We start from the raw sequence: 18,272 nt of genomic DNA, 5'->3' as shown, positions 1-18,272 counted from the left end.
GCCCCTTACTTACATGGTAGGATGGAGTATAAAGGAAGAAATAATTGGATAACAGAAATTGTCAGAACACCATCCAAGTGAAACAACATCTGTGAAAGGAGAATTTTATTTGATGAGGACCTTTGCCCTGAAACATAAATTCTGATTCCCTTTCCACAGAAGCTGCCTGATTTGCTCAATGCTTTCAGCATTTTCTGTTTTTATTTCATATTTTCAGTACCAGCAGTTTATGGAGTCCTTTTTGGGATAAGAAGTGCTACTCAAGTAACATCATGAAGGATCCCATCTATCCTGCTAATGGACTGTTTGTCCTACTCCAATTTAGGAGGAAGTAATGTAGTATCTACACCAGGACCACCAGACTCAGTTATTTTCCCCAAGTAATAAGGCTGATCAACACCCTCATCCACTAACCCACCCCTCCATACCCCCATCCGCCATTACTGTAGCATTTCCTCTCAGAGTCATCTTATTTACAAACACTCTTGTGCCTAGCATCACTTTATGGACATACAGCACAATCAATCTATGATATAAGCTATCTTATGTACTTATATTTATTGTGCCAGCACCCAGGGCATGCCCTTTTCTCACAGTTACCATCAGGTAGGAGGTACAGAAGCCTGAAGGCACACACTCAGTGATTCAGGTACGGCTTCTTCTCCTCTGCCATCTGATTCCTAATGGACATTGAACCCTTGAACACTACCTCACTTTTTAAATATATGTTATTTCTGTTTTTGCACAATTTTTAATCTATTCAATATACATATACTGTAATTTATTTATTATTTTTTCTTCTATATTATGTATTGCATTGAACTGCTGCTGCTAAGTTTACAAATTTCACAACACATGCCAGTGATAATGAACTTGATTCTGACTCTGTTTTTACTATTGTGTTATTTAGCTTATGTGTTTTTTTGGTGCTGCATCAGATCTGGAGTAACAATTATTTCATTCTCCTTTACCCTTACGTACTGGAAATGACATTAAATAATCTTGAATCATGAATCTTGAACAACTACTGTATGTCTTGGCTTGGAATTTGCAATGCTTTGTAACAGAATGAAATTAACAGCTTGTTATCAGCAGTATCCTTCTGTTGCCATCCAAAAGGATTCAGATGTTTAAGGAAGGTGCAATCACATTCTGGCCTCCACCTACCAAGAATCCATGGCAATTTTGATTCAAGATTAATTCATGAGTTTTCTCTACAGCTCCAATTATTTTTTATGAAATCAATGACAGCAAATAGAATATAACGTGGGAAGTGACAAATTATCCATTTTGGTAGGAAGAAAGGGAAAGTAGAATAATTTTAAATTGTGAGATACTAGTATATAGCAAGAAATGATCATCTTTGCACTCAGATAACAGTACATTACTCTGTGGGAACAACAGTCAATTAGGGAGGCAAGTGGGTTGGAGCATAAAACTAAGGAAGTCCTGTGTGAATATAAGAACACTGGTGTCATCAGATCTAGTATACTCTGGTGTGATTTCAAGGATGGACATAATCACCTTGAAAGGTTCTTGAGGGTAAAGGAATGAGCTTTCACTCTGTTCTTGTGAGTGTTGATGAACTGATGATTGGTGGCTGATGGTCCATAGACTATACTTTTGAACAACTATGTGCTCTGGTGTTTGAAGTAGATTACAGTGTCATCATCTTCACTGTTGGGTGTAACTATAGCATGGCAGATTGTTACATTTCAAAAGGTGGCCAGAGAAGTTCGTGGTGGAAAAGTTGACTGATAAAGATCACTAAGGTAGCTGATGTTTGAGGTCTGCATGCAGATGGAGACTGCATGCTGATTAATGTTCTTTGTGAATGTCTTCACACTCCAACCCTTCCTTAATATGAAGACTAAATTTAGTTTTGACTTCCCAAGTACAATGTGACAGGAGGTCACTATACGTAAATCCACTCCTCGCCCTCCCATACACAACAAAATTCTGTGACCATTGTAATACTACATCACACATATACTCACATGGGGATATCTTCATTCATTTCCTGCAACTGGATGTTTGTTATAAGCCTTTCCCTACCAAAACATCAGGCTAAAGTGGCCAGTGATATTTTAAAAAGCGTGCCATTCTCTCAGAATTCATCTAGTGCAAACCAAATAATGTCATTCATCCAAGCTGTCCACCCCATTGAGAAGGGACAGGGATGGAAAAAATTCCAGTTAAGAACTGGGATCTTTGACCTATCAGTTGGGTACAACACAGATAAGGTTCACTCAATGAAGTAACATTACTGTTGAGAAATGATTCTCTGCTACCCAAATGTCAGTTGGTCCTCACAGAATATGCAAACACTTTAACATAGGTTTCCTTCAAAACTATGATATGTTTAATAAGAATGGTATGCTATTGGAAGGGGGAGAACATCACAGAGAAAGTCACCTGATGTCCCACATAGGAGTTTATTTCTTACACTATCACTAGTCAGTTGCTAGTAACAAGGACCAGAGAGCTATTTTTCCATCTTAGTCCAAATAAAATGCTTCTTTTGGCATCAATCTTGAGATCATCTCTGTGTTATTCATCAGTACTTGGAACAAATGAACCACAGAGCCAACTCTCCACACCTAATTTGGAATATTTGATAAATATTTACAAAAATATTCCCAAGATTTTAATTGTCCTGACTAGTCATCTAGACTATGGCATTCCATAAAACCATAGGAACAGAATTAAGCCATTTGGCTCATCAAGCCTGCTCCACCATGGCTAATTTATTATCCCTCCTAACCCCATTCTTCTGCCTTATCCCCATAATCTTTGAAGCTCTGAACCTTTCACCTTCCACTTTAAATACAGTGGATCCCAGGTAAATGGGACACAATGGGACCAGTACATTTTGCCCCATTTAAGTGACTACCCCAATTAGCTGAAGTTTCATGGAATTAAAAAAGTATAAAAAAGACAAATGGAGTAACAAATTATGTATTTAAGTGAAATACTGAACAAATTTGAACACTATCAATACTACTACAGTACTATAAAACTGTATTAGTTCCTAATAGCTATCAATGGAGGAATTTATCCTGTGTGAGCTACAGTATTGTTTTGATTGAAGCAAAAGAACAAATCACCCAGCGCAGATATGGACTACCTTCATATCGTTCCTTTAATGATAGCATCCCCCAAATCTTCATTTTCACTGTAACATTCAAGATAACTGCCACTACCTTCAAATACCTCATAGTTCCTAACTTGTTGAAGTAGTGAAATCATTTCAGTTTTAATCCCAGCCATTTCTGGCATCTCCAAGCCTAAATGCTTGAAACGACAGTGAGCAAAAGACTTCTGAATTGTCTCACTATGTATTTCTAGACAACTATCATAACAAAAATCACTGCTTTTTAAACACAAACACATGCAACTAATGCTATTTAAAAACTGTTTACTCTAAGCATGGTGTAGTGTCTAACATCCACACAAATGCATGCAACTGGTGCTAGTTAGAAACTATTTGTCAATAGTTCCTGGCCCAATGAAGTGGCAAATACAGTCCCAAATAAACGAAGGAATTCTGACTATTTTCTGGATTAGTTTTTCCTTCTTTAAGCATTGTCCCAAATAAGCGGCTGCCCCGATTATCAGATGGTGCAGTTAACTGGAATCCACTGTATACCCAATTACTTGACCTCCATAGTCGTCTGTGACAATGAATTCCACAGTTTCACCATCTTCTGTGACTTAATATGAGGGGTTTCTTATTAATTAATGATCTTATTTTTTGCTACTAATTTGTTAATTATATTGCAGGAAAACCACAAAAGAATTTGGATCAGTAAGGGATGCACACATTTGCACATAACCTTTTGCGGTTTCTGCAGAATAAGTGATTTCCCCTTTAATGAAGTCAAGTCTACACTGTTTGATCTCCCTACAATAGCTTTTGGCACCATTCTGTACCCATAAATAATAATATTTTCAATATTTATTGTGTTATACCCCAGAACCAGATTTATTGAAAAGAAATCAAAAAAGAAGCTGGCATTATAACTGACTTATAATGTTCCTCAATTCCAATGTCACAAGTAAAAATTTGCCTCTAACCTTGTGGGTTCTGATCATTTAGAATCCAAGACTTTACCAAACCCAACAGTGAAGATGTTGTCACTCTTACAGGGAGCAGTGCCTTGGCCTCAAACCCAAGAGTTGACGTGAATGATGAGAAGCTTATGAATGGTATGCAGCAAGCTGTGGATGGTAGGCCACCAGGGTATGCTGACTCAGCATTTGATGACAGTTCAAATTTGGGATCATCCAGTCCTACAGAAGGATCCAGTACATGGGAACATGGTCAATCACACTTTGACAGCTGTGCATCAGCATGCTCAAGGTGTGCTACCACACGTAATCATGTTATTAAAAGAGCAGAAGAAGATGAAGAACATCAAAGTAATGAAAATAACAAGAATGATAATGGGGATTTGGAAGAAGAAAGTCACAATTTAGGCTCTGGCACTACTGAGTACAATGAAAATATTCTCAATGATAACATCAGCAAATCTCAAGAAATGGGTGTCAACAGCACCGTAATAACTCCATCTGTGGAAAGTGAATCAAGGGAATTGATGGAAAATACTGTAAATGAAATCCATGGAGATGGAAAGGTAAAAAAATTAAGAGAGCAAACACATAATGGGGTTCTGGAACCTGAACCTGATCCTGAAGGAGAAACTGGAAAGAATGAAGACAGAAGACAGCCTGAGGAAAATCCCAATGGTGAGCCAGATCTCAAGGAAAACCCTTCAAATGAAGTAGATGAGGCACAAAGTGAAGGAGAAGAAGACAGCATCAAAGATCTGGAAAAGGAAGTGCTGGATAGTGAGGCAGAATATACTGAAGTAGCATATTCTGAGCAGGAAGTTCATATTCAAGAGAGTGAATCTGTGAAAGAGGGCCAAAACAGTGAGAGAAGTGAGGATAAAATGGAGGAGAATGGAGCTGATGAGGTAGGTTCTGAAGATGAGGAGACTGAAACAATTACAAAAAGTGACAGTGGCAATGGATCAAATGAAGGAGGAGATGACACCAAAACATTTGCAAAGGAAGTGCAAATGATGGATCAAAAAACTGAAGGAGTAAAAATTGGGCAGGATGAGATTACTGAAGCAGGTTTTATTTCTGATGAAGGAGCAGCTGTTCCCTTCCAAAAGTCTGATGTAAAAGGGAAGGAAAAGGCTTCTGAATCTGAAGGAAGAGTGGCTGAAAGCATCAGTGAGAACACAAGGCTGTCTTCTGAGATGCAGGAGCAGGAGAAAGATGGTGAGTCAGCAAGGACTTGCCATACCACACCGTCAAATGAACATTCATAGTTTTGTAGAGTTTAACATTCATCCATTGGAATTTAATTGTTATTTTGGCATCACCCCTCAACATCATTTAACACAACTGTATGGAGTGAGACTGACCAATGGAATGCAATTGCATTAAAAGATTTTGCAGTTGATGTCCCTAACTTCACTAATAATTGCTGTAATGATTCATTCATAACATCAGAGAAAATTCCCATGATTCATGACTTCATGATTTCTGTGTGACCTTGCTTGTCCTATGCTACTGAATAGCCTGTATTAGACATTTATCATCACACTAACAGCACAATCAGGTAACACTTATGACCTGAACAGTCCAAGTAACTCCAAATTCAACCTTTTGTAATCTGAATTTCATGTATATCAAAATTATGGGTGATATGGTTGTGTTTGCATAACACTCCTCTATGAAGTACAGCTAATTTTACAGTGAGGTAAAGCTCCCTCTCCTGAACAGCTGGGGAAAGGCCAGAGGTCACAGGGAGGACATGCGAACTCCAGACAGACAGCACTGGAGGTTGGGGTTGAACCTGGGACTCTGAAACTCTGAGGCAGCAACACTACTCAGTGCCCCACTGTGTCACCTATCACTTTCCATTAATGTAAATGACAACAGTTGTTTAGAGTCTTAATATGGGCTTGTAATCGCAGGAGTTTAGAAGAATAAGGGCGAGTCTCATTGAGACTTACTGAATATTGAAAGGCCTGTATAGAGTGGATATGGAGAGGATGTTTCTAATACTGGGCGAGTCTAAGAACAGCGGGCACAAACTCAGAATACAAGAGTGTCCCTTTAGAGAAGAGAAGAAGAGGAAATTCCTTAGCCAGAGGGTGGTGAATCTGTGGAATTCATTGCCACAGATGACAATAGACAGTAGGTGCAGGAGTAGGCCATTCGGCCCTTCTAGCCAGCACCACCATTCACTGTGATCATGGCTGATCATACACAATCAGTACCCCGTACCTGCCCTCTCCCCATATCCCTTGACCCCACTATCTATAAGAGCTCTATCTAACTCTCTCTTGAATGCATCCAGAGACTTGGCCTCCACTGCCTTCTGGGGCAGAGCATTCCACATATCCACCACTCTCTGGGTGAAAAAGTTTTTCCGCATCTCTGTTCTAAATGGCCTACCCCTTATTCTTAAACTGTGGCCTCCAGTTCTGGACTCACCCATCAGCGGGAACATGCTTCCTGCCTCCAGTGTGTCCAATCCCTTAATAATCTTATATGTTTCAATCAGATCCCCTCTCATCCTTCTAAATTCCAGTGTATACAAGCCCAGTCGCTCCAATCTTTCAACATATGACAGTCCCGCCATTCCGGGAATTAACCTTGTGAACCTACGCTGCACTCCCTCAATAGCAAGAATGTCCTTCCTCAAATTTGGAGACCAAAACTGCACACAATACTCCAGGTGGGGTCTCACCAGGGCCCTGTACAGCTGCAGAAGGACCTCTTTACTCCTATACTCAATTCCTCTTGTTATAAAAGCCAGCATGCCATTAGCTTTCTTCACTGCCTGCTGTACCTGCATGCTTGCTTTCATTGACTGATGTACACGAACACCTAGATCTCGTTGTACTTCCCCTTTTCCTAACTTGACTCCATTTAGATAGTAATCTGCCTTCCTGTTCTTGCCACCAAAGTGGATAACCTCACATTTATCCACATTAAACTGCATCTGCCATACATTTGCCCACTCACCCAACCTGTCCAAGTCACCCTGCATTCTCATAACATCCTCCTGACATTTCACACTGCCACCCAGCTTTGTGTCATCGGCAAATTTGCTAATGTTACTTTTAATCCCTTCATCTAAATCATTAATGGCTGTGGAGGCCAAGTCATTGGGTATATTTATAGGTTCTTGATTGGTCAAAGGTTAGGGTAGGAAGGCAAGAGAATGGAGTTGAGAGGGATGATAAATCAGCCATGATGGAATAGCAGAGCAGACTCAATGGGCTGAATGGCTTAATTCTGCTCCTAAATCTTATGCCAGCCTATCAAACTTTTGTGGGGCAGCTAAGCATAGGTTAGAAACAAAATAAAGCTCCGTCCATATCATGCCATCAAATATTCTTGAGGTAAGCAAACCACAGATATAAAAGCAGAACACTTAAAGATAAGATGAGTAATATTCACTTATATTGTAGTGTGAGAAAACTGATAGTATTTTAAAAACTTATTGCTTAATTACAAACCAAGAGCATTACATCTCATGCTAGAACAACATATCCATTTGTCAGATTCTCCATGTGCCCTTAGCTTGAAACCCTGCACAAACAATGATGAGAATGGGAGAATAGAAACATGAGCATGAGGAACCCCAACCATCACAGATTAAACTCAAACCAAAGATTCTGAAATTGCCAGCATTAAAGATAACTAAAGTTTTAACATAGAGCATAAAATGCTGAAAGCAGGAAATATCTATGGAGAGTCAAACAGAATTAACATTTCAGAGCTGATATAAGGTTATTGACCTAAAATGTTTACTCTGTTTCTTTCTCCACTGGTACCACCCAAGCAGCTGAATATTTCCTTCATTTCCTCCTTTGTCCCAGTTTTTCTGCAACTGCAATAATTGAATGTTATTGTATTCTCACTCATTTTGTTTTGTGGATGTATCTCACATATTGGATGACAATGCTTATTTCACTATTTAAATATTGTCAGACAGTTTGGTCTAAACACAGGAGATTCTGCAGATGCTGGAAATCCAGAGCAACACACACAAAATGCTGGAGGATCTCAGCAAGTCAGGCAGCATCAATGTTTCGGGCCTTTTGTATATTTAACCTGATCAAATGAATTGTAAAGTGTTTTCAAAGTGCATTATGAGATATATGAACATTGTCAAGCAGTTTTTGGCAAATAGCCAAAAGATGTGATTGCATTTAGAGTGCATAAGTTCTCAAAGATCAGAATTATCACAAACGCAAGAAGTGTGTTGTTTTGGGGGCACCCAGTACTGTGCCACAAAGTGATGGGATATGTATCTTCTTGAGTTACTCGTTTTAATCATGTTACAGCAGTGGCCAATTTGGAAGAGGTGATAATTCTAAATATAGTATCATTTTAGCCAACAAAAGGCTGGATTAACACTGTCTTCCTTTACCTGCTTTTAGTGCAAAGAGATTGAGAAACTCATACCATGAGGAAATGCTGAGCAAGCTAGGGTTCTTCTCTTTGGAGTGAAGGAGGATGAGAGGTGACTTGATAGAGGTGCACAAAATGATACGAGACATAGATTGAGTGGACACGCACCATCTTTTCCCAGGGTGTCAATGGCTAATACAAGGGGACATAATTTTAAGGCATTTGGAGGAAATTATAGGGTAGATGTCAGAGGTAGGTTTTATTTAATATCAATAATATAGATTTCTTTCAGAAATTAATATTTTGGAGTAGAGCTGAGTTACAGTATATGCAGACTGAAGTATACTTGGTAAGAGAATGTGACTTTTATACTTTCACATTTTTCTTCTAAAAATAAATCTGATTTTTCATTTTCAGTCAACGTAAATAGAATCAACACCTGACCCATCTCAGGCAGTACGATAGCATAGCAGGTAGCACAACACTCAATTCCCACTGCTGTCTGTAAGGAGTTTGTTAATTCTCTCTGTGACTGTGTGGGTTTCCTCTGGGTGCTCCATTTTCCTTCCACATTACAAAGACATGAGAGTTAGTATTAGTAAATTGTGGGCATGCTATGTTGGTGCCAAAAGCATGAGACACTTGCAGGCTGCCCTCAGTACATCTTCGACTTTGTTGGTCATTGACACAAACAACACATTTCACCATGTGTTTCAATTTACCTATGACAAATAAAACTAATCTTTATTTAAATATTTGGACCTATGTTTCCAAAGGTTACAAATATGAATCACATAACTGGACAGTGAAGTTTTAGGGTTCCTTGTCTCCAAGAATCAGAGGTAGAACAACTCTTACAGTTTACCACATTTCAACTTCATTCCAAAGCCCATCAGTCTGATGGAAATCACGCATGAGGTGGTAAAGGTGGAATAATGGAAACAGATCCATGCATATCACATTGAGGAAACATAATGTGAACATGGGAGGTAGAAACTTTTCAGTGCAGATCCATGCTCATTATTGCAGAGGGTAAATTAAAGGCACAGGCACAGACCCAAGATTTTCAACAAATGTTTGTCTCCTGAGAGCAATCTCCAAACTTGTTTACTCTATTTCTGACTTTTTCATTCCACCATTAAGAGGAAAGGACTGTGAGCAGTAAGACTGTATCTGCAGATTTAATTTGTCCTAGCTGCATACCTATAGCAAAAGCATAACAAAATTAAAAATTGCAATGATATTTAATCTTCATGCAGCATGAATATTGAAGGCAGAAATGCACATTCTCCAGGGACCACGGCTGAATCAAGAAGAATAATGGCAAGATTATTGTAATCACAAGAGATTCTGCATTTGCTGGAAATCCAGAATAACACACACAAAATGCTGGAGGAACTCAGTTAGGTAGCACCTACAGAGAAGAAGAAACAATAAATGTTTCAGGCCAAGACCCAGGGTCACAAAACGTTGACTGTTTACTCCTCTCTATATAGGATAGGTTCAATCTCCCGAAGGTAAAATAGTCCAATATCACTTGCAGTGCAGGCTCACACAGAAGGAATGACCACGTTGTTACTAAGGTAGCATTATCCTTACCAGGGAGTGATAATGTTCAATGGAAAGAATAATTGGAATGGAGGGTTAAAAAGGAGAAGTGAAGAGAGCCCTGTAAGATTCGAACATTTCGAGCACAGCCGAGATTGATCAAGTGTTGATTCTATTTATATTGACTGAAAGTGATAAATCTGGTTCATTTTATAAAAATAAAATAAAGATAAGAGTTGAATTTGCAAAGTAATGAGGACTAATTCTCAATCAAGCCACATTTTTGGTGAATTTTTCTAAAACTTGGCCTTGTTCTACCCCTTCCTCATCCTCACCTTCAAATAGTCCCAGCAGAGCAAATGAAGCTCAACGCACAAAGTGAACAGCAGTGAGTTTAAACTGAACATTTACACTCAATGGGCACTTAAGAACACCTGTATACCTGCCCATTAATGGAAATCATGCCAATTGTTGTTCAACCCAAACATTGGAATGGGAAAGAAATATGATCTAAGTGATTTTGACAGTGGAATGATAGTTGGTGGCAAAAGGGGTAGTTTGAGTATCTCAGAAACTGCTGACCTCCTAGGATTTTCACACACAACAGTCTCTAGAGTTTACAGAGAATTGTACGAAAAACAAAAAGAAAAAATCCAATAGTTGGCTGTTCTGTGAGCGAAAATACCTTGTTAATGAGAGGCCATAGAAGTATGGTCAGATTTGCTCAAACTGTCAGGAAGATAACAGTAACTCAAATAACCATGTGTTACAAGTGTTGTACAGAAGAGCACCTCTGAATGCACAACACATTGAACCTTGAAGCAGAAGACCATGAACATACACGCAGAGGCTACTTTAGTAGATACAGGAGGTACCTAATAAAGTGGCCACTGAGAGTACAACTCATTGATTATCTGAATTTATTCTGACAAAACCCTGAAATTGGGCATGTGAAATTCACAGCAGCACTTCAGTCCTTACTCTTTGTCCTGCAGATGAAGGAGATGAGGCTGATGTGGAAGTAGAGGAGGAGTCTCTGTTGCAGCTACCTTTCAGAGATCGATCTCACATTGACAAAACACTTCGGTTGAATGAAAAGACTACAACTGACGATTTCTCAGGTAGGTCAATTGTTACAAGGGTCATGTTTGATTCTGTTACTGGGGATCCTAAACAACATTGTTTTTGAGAACATTCCCAGTCCCTATCCACTCAGTAATTCATGAATAGAAACATATTTTCAGCCTCTGGCATCCTATTGGAGTGTTTATATCTGCTGTCACTTCTATGCAGTAGGTTAAATTACGGGGAGTTTAGAATTATTTTGTAATTTGGAGATGAGAAATCTTCTGAGAATATCAGATGAAGAAACATCCTAAAAATACACAATTCTCTTCTCATCAATGGAGCTTCTTGTCATCCATATCACCAGTAATCTCAACTGATCCCTTCACACTGGTGTGGTGACCAGGAAAGCGTGTAAGTGTATTTCCTTTCTTTTGTGTCTGAGGAGATTTGGCATGTACTCCAGAAGTATCTCAAACCTTAACAAATGCACTCTAGAAAGTATTCTGAGAGGTTGTGTCTCAGCCTGATATGGAAACTGCTCTGCATTTCACTGAGAGAACCTGCAGAGAGTGGCGAACACAGCCCAGTCCATCACAGGCTCATCACTTCCTTCTATTCAGTACATTGTCATGGGGCGTTACCTCAGGAAGTGAAACAGTATCATCAAAGAAGTTACCACCCCAGCCATTCCCTTTCTCTCTTCTACCTTCGGGGAGAAGATACAGCAGCTAGAAAGCCTGGATGTCCAAACTCAGGAACAGAATCTTATCCACTACTATCAGACTTCTAAACCAATCAACTTGTTTTCACATGTTCTCACACTTTTAACACAATCTCTCTCAATAATACTGTTATTTCCATTTTGACATTTCCTTTTGCACTACTTCAGACTGCTCTACAATCTGTGCGCTTTCTGTTGTTCTGTGTTTATTGTTGTAATATATCTACTGTCACCACTTAAACTGTTTAAAGTATGAGTTTCACATGAACAAGGGATTTCGTTGCACCTAGGTGACAATAAACTAAGACCAAATTAAACAATTTTCTAGATTATTAAATTAACTGGGAATGAAAGAGTGTTTGTGCAGATTGATATGGTAAAATTTAACAGAAGGCCAATGGTCATTATAAAAGGCAAGGTTATCAACAGAATGAACTGTTCTGCATTCTATGTATTCTTGTTCTCTTCACCTATTTTTGTCTGTCCTTCATTACCAGGTGTACTGCAGCGGTTACGGAAGATATACAACAATGCTATCAGACCTATGGAGCAAGCTTACAAATACAATGAACTGAGACAACATGAAATTACAGGTAGGAAAGCATACAGTGAGCACTCATGTACAAAAAATCTGAGTACATGAAATCTGAAAGGAAGTGGGGAGCTGTGCCTTATCAGCAATTTAAAGCAGCAAATCAATAATTAATATTCCTATTGGAAATACCTGCTGTCGGCCCTATGCTTTTAACAGTTGAAGTCAATACTATTAAAAGGAAAGCAGAAAACTGAGCAAACTGAATGTGAAAGGTCATTGATGTCATGCACACAATAATTAATTTATTGAAAATAAAGCCAAGTGAAAAAGAATTAATAGCAAATAGCAAGTGCTATTCTGCAAGACTGCTTCAATAGATGGAACAAGCTGCTAGAGGAAGTGGTTGAGACAGGTACTATAACAACATTTAAAAGGTATGTGAACAGGTATGTTTAAAAGAAGGTTTAAGGGGATATGGGCCAAACATAGGCAAATGGGACTAGCTTATATGGGAATCCTGGTAGCAGGGATGATTTAGTCCAAAGAGCTTGTTTCCTTGTTGTATGCTTTATGATTCTATATTGAATAGGATGATTATTATACCAATCACTGTTAAATAACTTAACTAACTTTCACAATCTTCTCAAAATAAAATACATATTTGATAACGGCTTACAGGACTACTGATGTGATTCGAAGTCAGAGTCAAGTTTATTGTCATCTGCATAAGTAGATGTATGCACAAATGCAATGAAAAACTTACAGCAGTATCACAGACACACAGTATCATAAAAGCAACATTCACAAGAAAAACACAGATTAGACATGAATTATATACAACTTTTACAAGGAAGAACACAATTAAAGAAGCCAAATCATTGGAGTTTATCAACACTCTGATCACATTGCATTAAAATGGGCCAAAGTCCATTCCACTTTAGTGCAATGTACTTCAAGTAGTCAATGTTGATAAACTGTAGTAATTAGAATTGTGTCGATTGGTTCAAGAACTGAATGGTTGAAGTGAAGTAGTTCCAAGGAAATAATCTGATTAGATGATTTATGAATGTTGCAGCATATTAACTCTAACCAGTTACACATTAACCTGAAATTAGGTTCCATCATTCTCAGATACTTACTTTGCTTTAAAAGTAAAATATGAACTCTAGCATTGTAAGGGCACCAAAATATGAAAGGGAGGTGAGGTCATCAAAATAAAATCAAAGGCAGTGATATAGAAATCGTAGAACCAAATTTATTGAGGTCATTGAAGAGATAACAGTAGACAAGAATAATGCTGTTGTAATATATCTAGATTTACAGACAGCATTTGATAAGGTACTGTATGCAACTTTAAAAAATAAGGTCATAGCATTCAGTGTTTTGGCATCAGTAGTAGAAGAGATAGCTGGTTAGCTTGATGATCCATCTAGAACGTGGATGGAGCATAGAACAATACAGCACGATCTCTCCGGCCCATGATGTACCAACCTTATAACCCACTCTAAAATCAATCTAACTCTTCCTTCCCACACATTTTCTATCATCAATGTACTTATCTAAGAATCTCTTAAATGTCCCTAATGGGGTTCTCTGTGTAAAACTCTAGCTCTGATATCCCCGCTATACTTTCCTCCAATCACCCTCATATTAGTTATTTCCACACTGGGAAAAAGTCTCAGATTGTCCACTCAATCTATGCCTTTTATCATTTTATACATCCAGATAAAGGATGGCTAATTGTGACTAAAGATTGAAGGTGTTTTCCAATTAATGGACCACAATTGTTTACAATTTACATTAATAATTTGGACATTAAATAGATAATTTCTTAATTTTGTGAGGATTATAAATTGGATGGAGAGAGACTTTGTTAGGGATGGTTATGATTATAGCCAATAATAAACAACACCGTGACAAAGTAAAGCATGTTTAAATAACTTTGGTAGGGGCAGTGATGATTACAACCAATACTAAGCAACACCATGACAAATTAAAGTGTGTTAAAAATAACTTACAAAATTTGCAAGTAGTTAAAATTAATTTATATGGTTATAACTTGTTAGAAAAAAATCCAAATAGTAATTGTTAAATCAAGAATGGCAAGGTAAATACAGGATGTCAGAATACACATATATTAGTAGTAACAAAAATTAGCAAGTCCACAGAAAAGCACATGGGTTCATTTCAGGAGGGAAATGATAAAAAGTGTAGAAGTCATGCAAAATGTGTGTTAAGTGTTGGACAAGAGTGTGCAGTCCTAGTCAGAATATTATGAAAGTAGAGAGACATTAGAGAGGGTATAAAATGGTTTACACATTGATGTTGAAAATGTATAGTTATGTATAGTCTTTAAGGAAAGAATGAAATCATTGATGGGAAAGCAGACTTCAAAATTAATGGAAACAGGGAAAGAAAATATCCAACTGAAGGACAAGTAGATGTAATATAATTACTGAAGGATCACAAATGGAATTTAGGAGAAATGCTTCATTGGAATTTACTGTCAGAGGGAATGAACAGTATAGGTCCTTCAGCCCACAATGCTGTCTAAGATCAATCTAACCCATCCATCCCACAGAGCCCTCCATTTTTCCTTGATTGAGAATGATCAATAATACAGATGCATCTACAATGAAGCTGGAACAGAGGATGATGCCGAGAGAAGGAAGCATGAGTGGAGCATAAATAAAGGGATAGTAAGGAAGGGACTGCACAGTAGTCAAAAGTCTTTTTCTCAACATATTCAATGCAAAAATAGGTAGCTTTGTTTAAAGTTGGTTCAACTTCTGCTCCCAAGTAGATTATATTGTCTATGCTAAATCTAGTGCATCCCTGAGCACTGCAAATTAACAGAGTATACTTACAAACAGTTAACAGTGAAACCCAGCTCACCTTGGGATATGACTGGTAAAACATACCCCAAAGTGGCAAGCAGTTGCAGTTTCCAGCTATTGTGGACAAGAAATTATAGATAATACAATTATTATTGGACACCACTGTGCAGCATTTAGCACGATGCTATTACTTCTCTGACTATTGGAGTTTGGAGTTCAAGTCTGACGTCACCTGTAAGGAGTTTGTATGTTCTTCCTGTGAACCATGAGGATTTCCTCTGAGTGCTCTGGTTTCCACCCATATTCCAAAGACTTGCTGGTTAGTAGGTTAATTGGTCATCGTAAATTGTCCTGTGATTAGGCTAGGGATTAGGTAGGTTGCTGGGTGCTGTGGATCTTTGGGCTGGAAGGGCCTGTTCCATGTTACGTCTCTAAATAAATAAAATAAATAAATTTCTGTCAAATTCTGTATTTGAAAAGCTGTGAAAGAAACAATAAAAATGCATAGGAATGAGATGTTATATAAGTGCTCCTTCTGAAATAAGATGTTCGTATTCATCCAGCCCAGGTTAGGTCAGGCTGTCAAGGAACATAATGACATGGTGGGACTTTTTGCTATCTTTATAGTATCACTTGGGTTATAATATTCAGCTAACAGAAGACTATTCAGGAGAAAAGCCTGGAGTTTGGGTTTTTTCAGTAATTTTTACCAACTGCATTTGATAAAACCAGATGCAAACCATTTTATATCACTTCCATGTACCTCAGCAAAATGAGTGAGTTAAATTGGAAAGAGGGTATCTGATTGGGAAATGATGGCAAAAGTGGATAGAAACATAGAAAATCAACCAATACAGTCCCTTCAACCCACAATGCTGTGCTGAACATATACTTACTTTAGAAATTACTTAGGGTTACCTATAGCCCTCTGTTTTTCTATTAGATCAGTGAACCAGGAAAAAAAAACACACAACCTAACAAACGCTGACACAATTTTCTATATACATTATGAATGTTGAACTTCGCAAGTTTTTTGGCCAATGAAATGAAAACAAAAATATATGTCTTAGTACTCTAAAACAAGGAAACAGTATAATGATTAGGACAAGCTCTTCAACAGTCTGGAATCCTAAGCATAAGCAATATAGAGAATTGTGAAGAAGTCAAGTGAGGAAACCACCATGAGGCAAGATCAGTTCCCTGTGATCAGGATTTTATTAAGAGCATTGGAAGATGTGAAAACTGCTGCATATAACGAAAAAGAACATCTTGGCAAGCAACTGAAGAGATCATTATCAATGTTTTCAGATCTTTGGTCCTTTTTTAGAAACATAGAGACAAAGAAAACTACAGCACAATACAGGCCCTTCGGCCCACAAAGCTGTGCCAAACATGTCCTTACCTTAGAATTACCTAGGCTTACCCATAGCCCTCTATTTTACTAAGCTCCATGTACCTCTTCAGGAGTCTCTTAAAAGTCCCTATTGCAGAGGAGATTTACAAGGATGTTGCCTGGATTGGGGAGCATGCCTTATGAGAATACATTGACTGAACTCGGCTTTTTCTCCTTGGAGCGATGGAGGATGAGAGGTAGCCTGACAGAGCTGTATAAGATAATGAAAGGCATTGATCATGTGGATAGTCAGAGGCTTTTTCCCAGGGCTGAAATGGCTAGCACAAGAGGGCATAGTTTAAGGTGCTTGGGAGTTAGGTACAGACGAGATGTCAGGGGTAAGTTTGTTATGCAGCATGTGATGAATGCATGGAATGGTCTGCCTCTGGCAGTGGTGAAGGCGGAAACAATAGGGTCATTTAGGAAACTCCTGGATTGATACATGGAGCTTAGAAAAATAGAGGGCTATGGGTAAGCCTAGGTAGTTCTAAGGAAAGGACATGTTTAGCACAGCTTTGTGGGCCGTAGGGCCTGTATTGTGCTGTAGATTTTCTATGTTTCTATGTTTCCGCCTCCACCACCATCGCCGGCAGCCCATTCCATGCATTCACCGCTCTTTGCGTAAAAGAACTTACCCCTGACATCTCCTCTGTACCTACTTCCAAGCACCTTAAAACTATTCCCTCTCATTCTAGCCATTTCAGCCCTGGGAAAAAGCCTCTGGCTATCCACACAATCAATGCCTCTCATTATCTTGTATACCTCTATCAAGTCACCTCTCACCCTCTGTCGCTCCAAGGAGAAAAGGCCGAGTTCACTCAACCTTTTCTCTTAAGGCATGCTCCCCAATCCAGGTAACATTCTTGTAAATTTCCTCAGCACCCTTTCTATGGCTTCCACATCCTTCCTGTAGTGAGGTGACCAGAATTGAGCACAATACTCCAAGTGGGGTCTGACCAGGGTCCTATATAGCTGCAACATTACCTCTCAGCTCTTAAACTCAATCCCATGGTTGATGAAGACCAATGCACCATATGCCTTCTCAACCACAGAGTTAAATTTGTGTAGCAGCCTGCCACACTATCCACAACACCCCCAACACTTGCGCCATCAGCAAATTTACTAACCCATCCCTCCACTTCCTCATCCAGGTCATTTATATAAATCATGAAGAGTAGGGGTCCCAGAACAGATCTCTGAGGCACACCACTGGTCACCGACATCCATGCAGAATACAACCCATCTGCAACCAATCTTTGCCTTTTGTGGGCAAGCCAGTTCTTGCATCCATAAAGCAATGTCCCCTTGGATCCCACGCCTCCTTACTTTCTCAATAAGCCTTGCATGGGGTACTTTATCAAATGCCTTGCTGAAATCCATATACACTACATCTATGGCTCTACCTTCATCAATGTGTTTAGTCACATCCTCAAAAACTTCTACCTGCCTTTGACAAAGCCATGCTGACTATTCCTAATCATATTATGCATCTCCAAATGTTCAGAAATCCTGCCTCTCAGGATCTTCTCCATCAACTTACCAACCACTGAAGTAGGACTCACTTGTCTATAATTTCCTGGGCTATCTCTACTCCCTTTCTTGAATAAGGGAACAACATCCACAAGCCTCCAATCCTCTGGAACCTCTCCTGTTCTCATTAATGATGCAACGATAATTGCCAGAGGCTCAGCAATCTCCTCCCTCGCTTCCCACAGTAGCCTGGGG

At 38.8% G+C, this 18,272-nt stretch overlaps 1 protein-coding gene across 2 annotated transcripts in view; it reads left to right on the top strand.

Annotated features, from left to right (window-relative positions):
• Window positions 1-18,272, top strand: part of srl (sarcalumenin) — a 109,068-nt gene that overhangs the window by 59,158 nt on the left and 31,638 nt on the right. For both annotated transcript variants that reach the window (XM_073060090.1, XM_073060088.1), the window contains exons 2-4: window positions 4,150-5,292; window positions 10,989-11,114; window positions 12,280-12,375. In XM_073060090.1, coding sequence (XP_072916191.1) covers window positions 4,150-5,292; window positions 10,989-11,114; window positions 12,280-12,375 — 1,365 coding nt within the window. The remainder of the gene's footprint in view (window positions 1-4,149; window positions 5,293-10,988; window positions 11,115-12,279; window positions 12,376-18,272) is intronic.

This window comes from Hemitrygon akajei, chromosome 11, assembly GCF_048418815.1.
Source record: "Hemitrygon akajei chromosome 11, sHemAka1.3, whole genome shotgun sequence".
NCBI classification, from domain to species: Eukaryota; Metazoa; Chordata; class Chondrichthyes; order Myliobatiformes; family Dasyatidae; genus Hemitrygon; species Hemitrygon akajei.
This window is presented reverse-complemented; position numbering and strand designations above follow the sequence as displayed.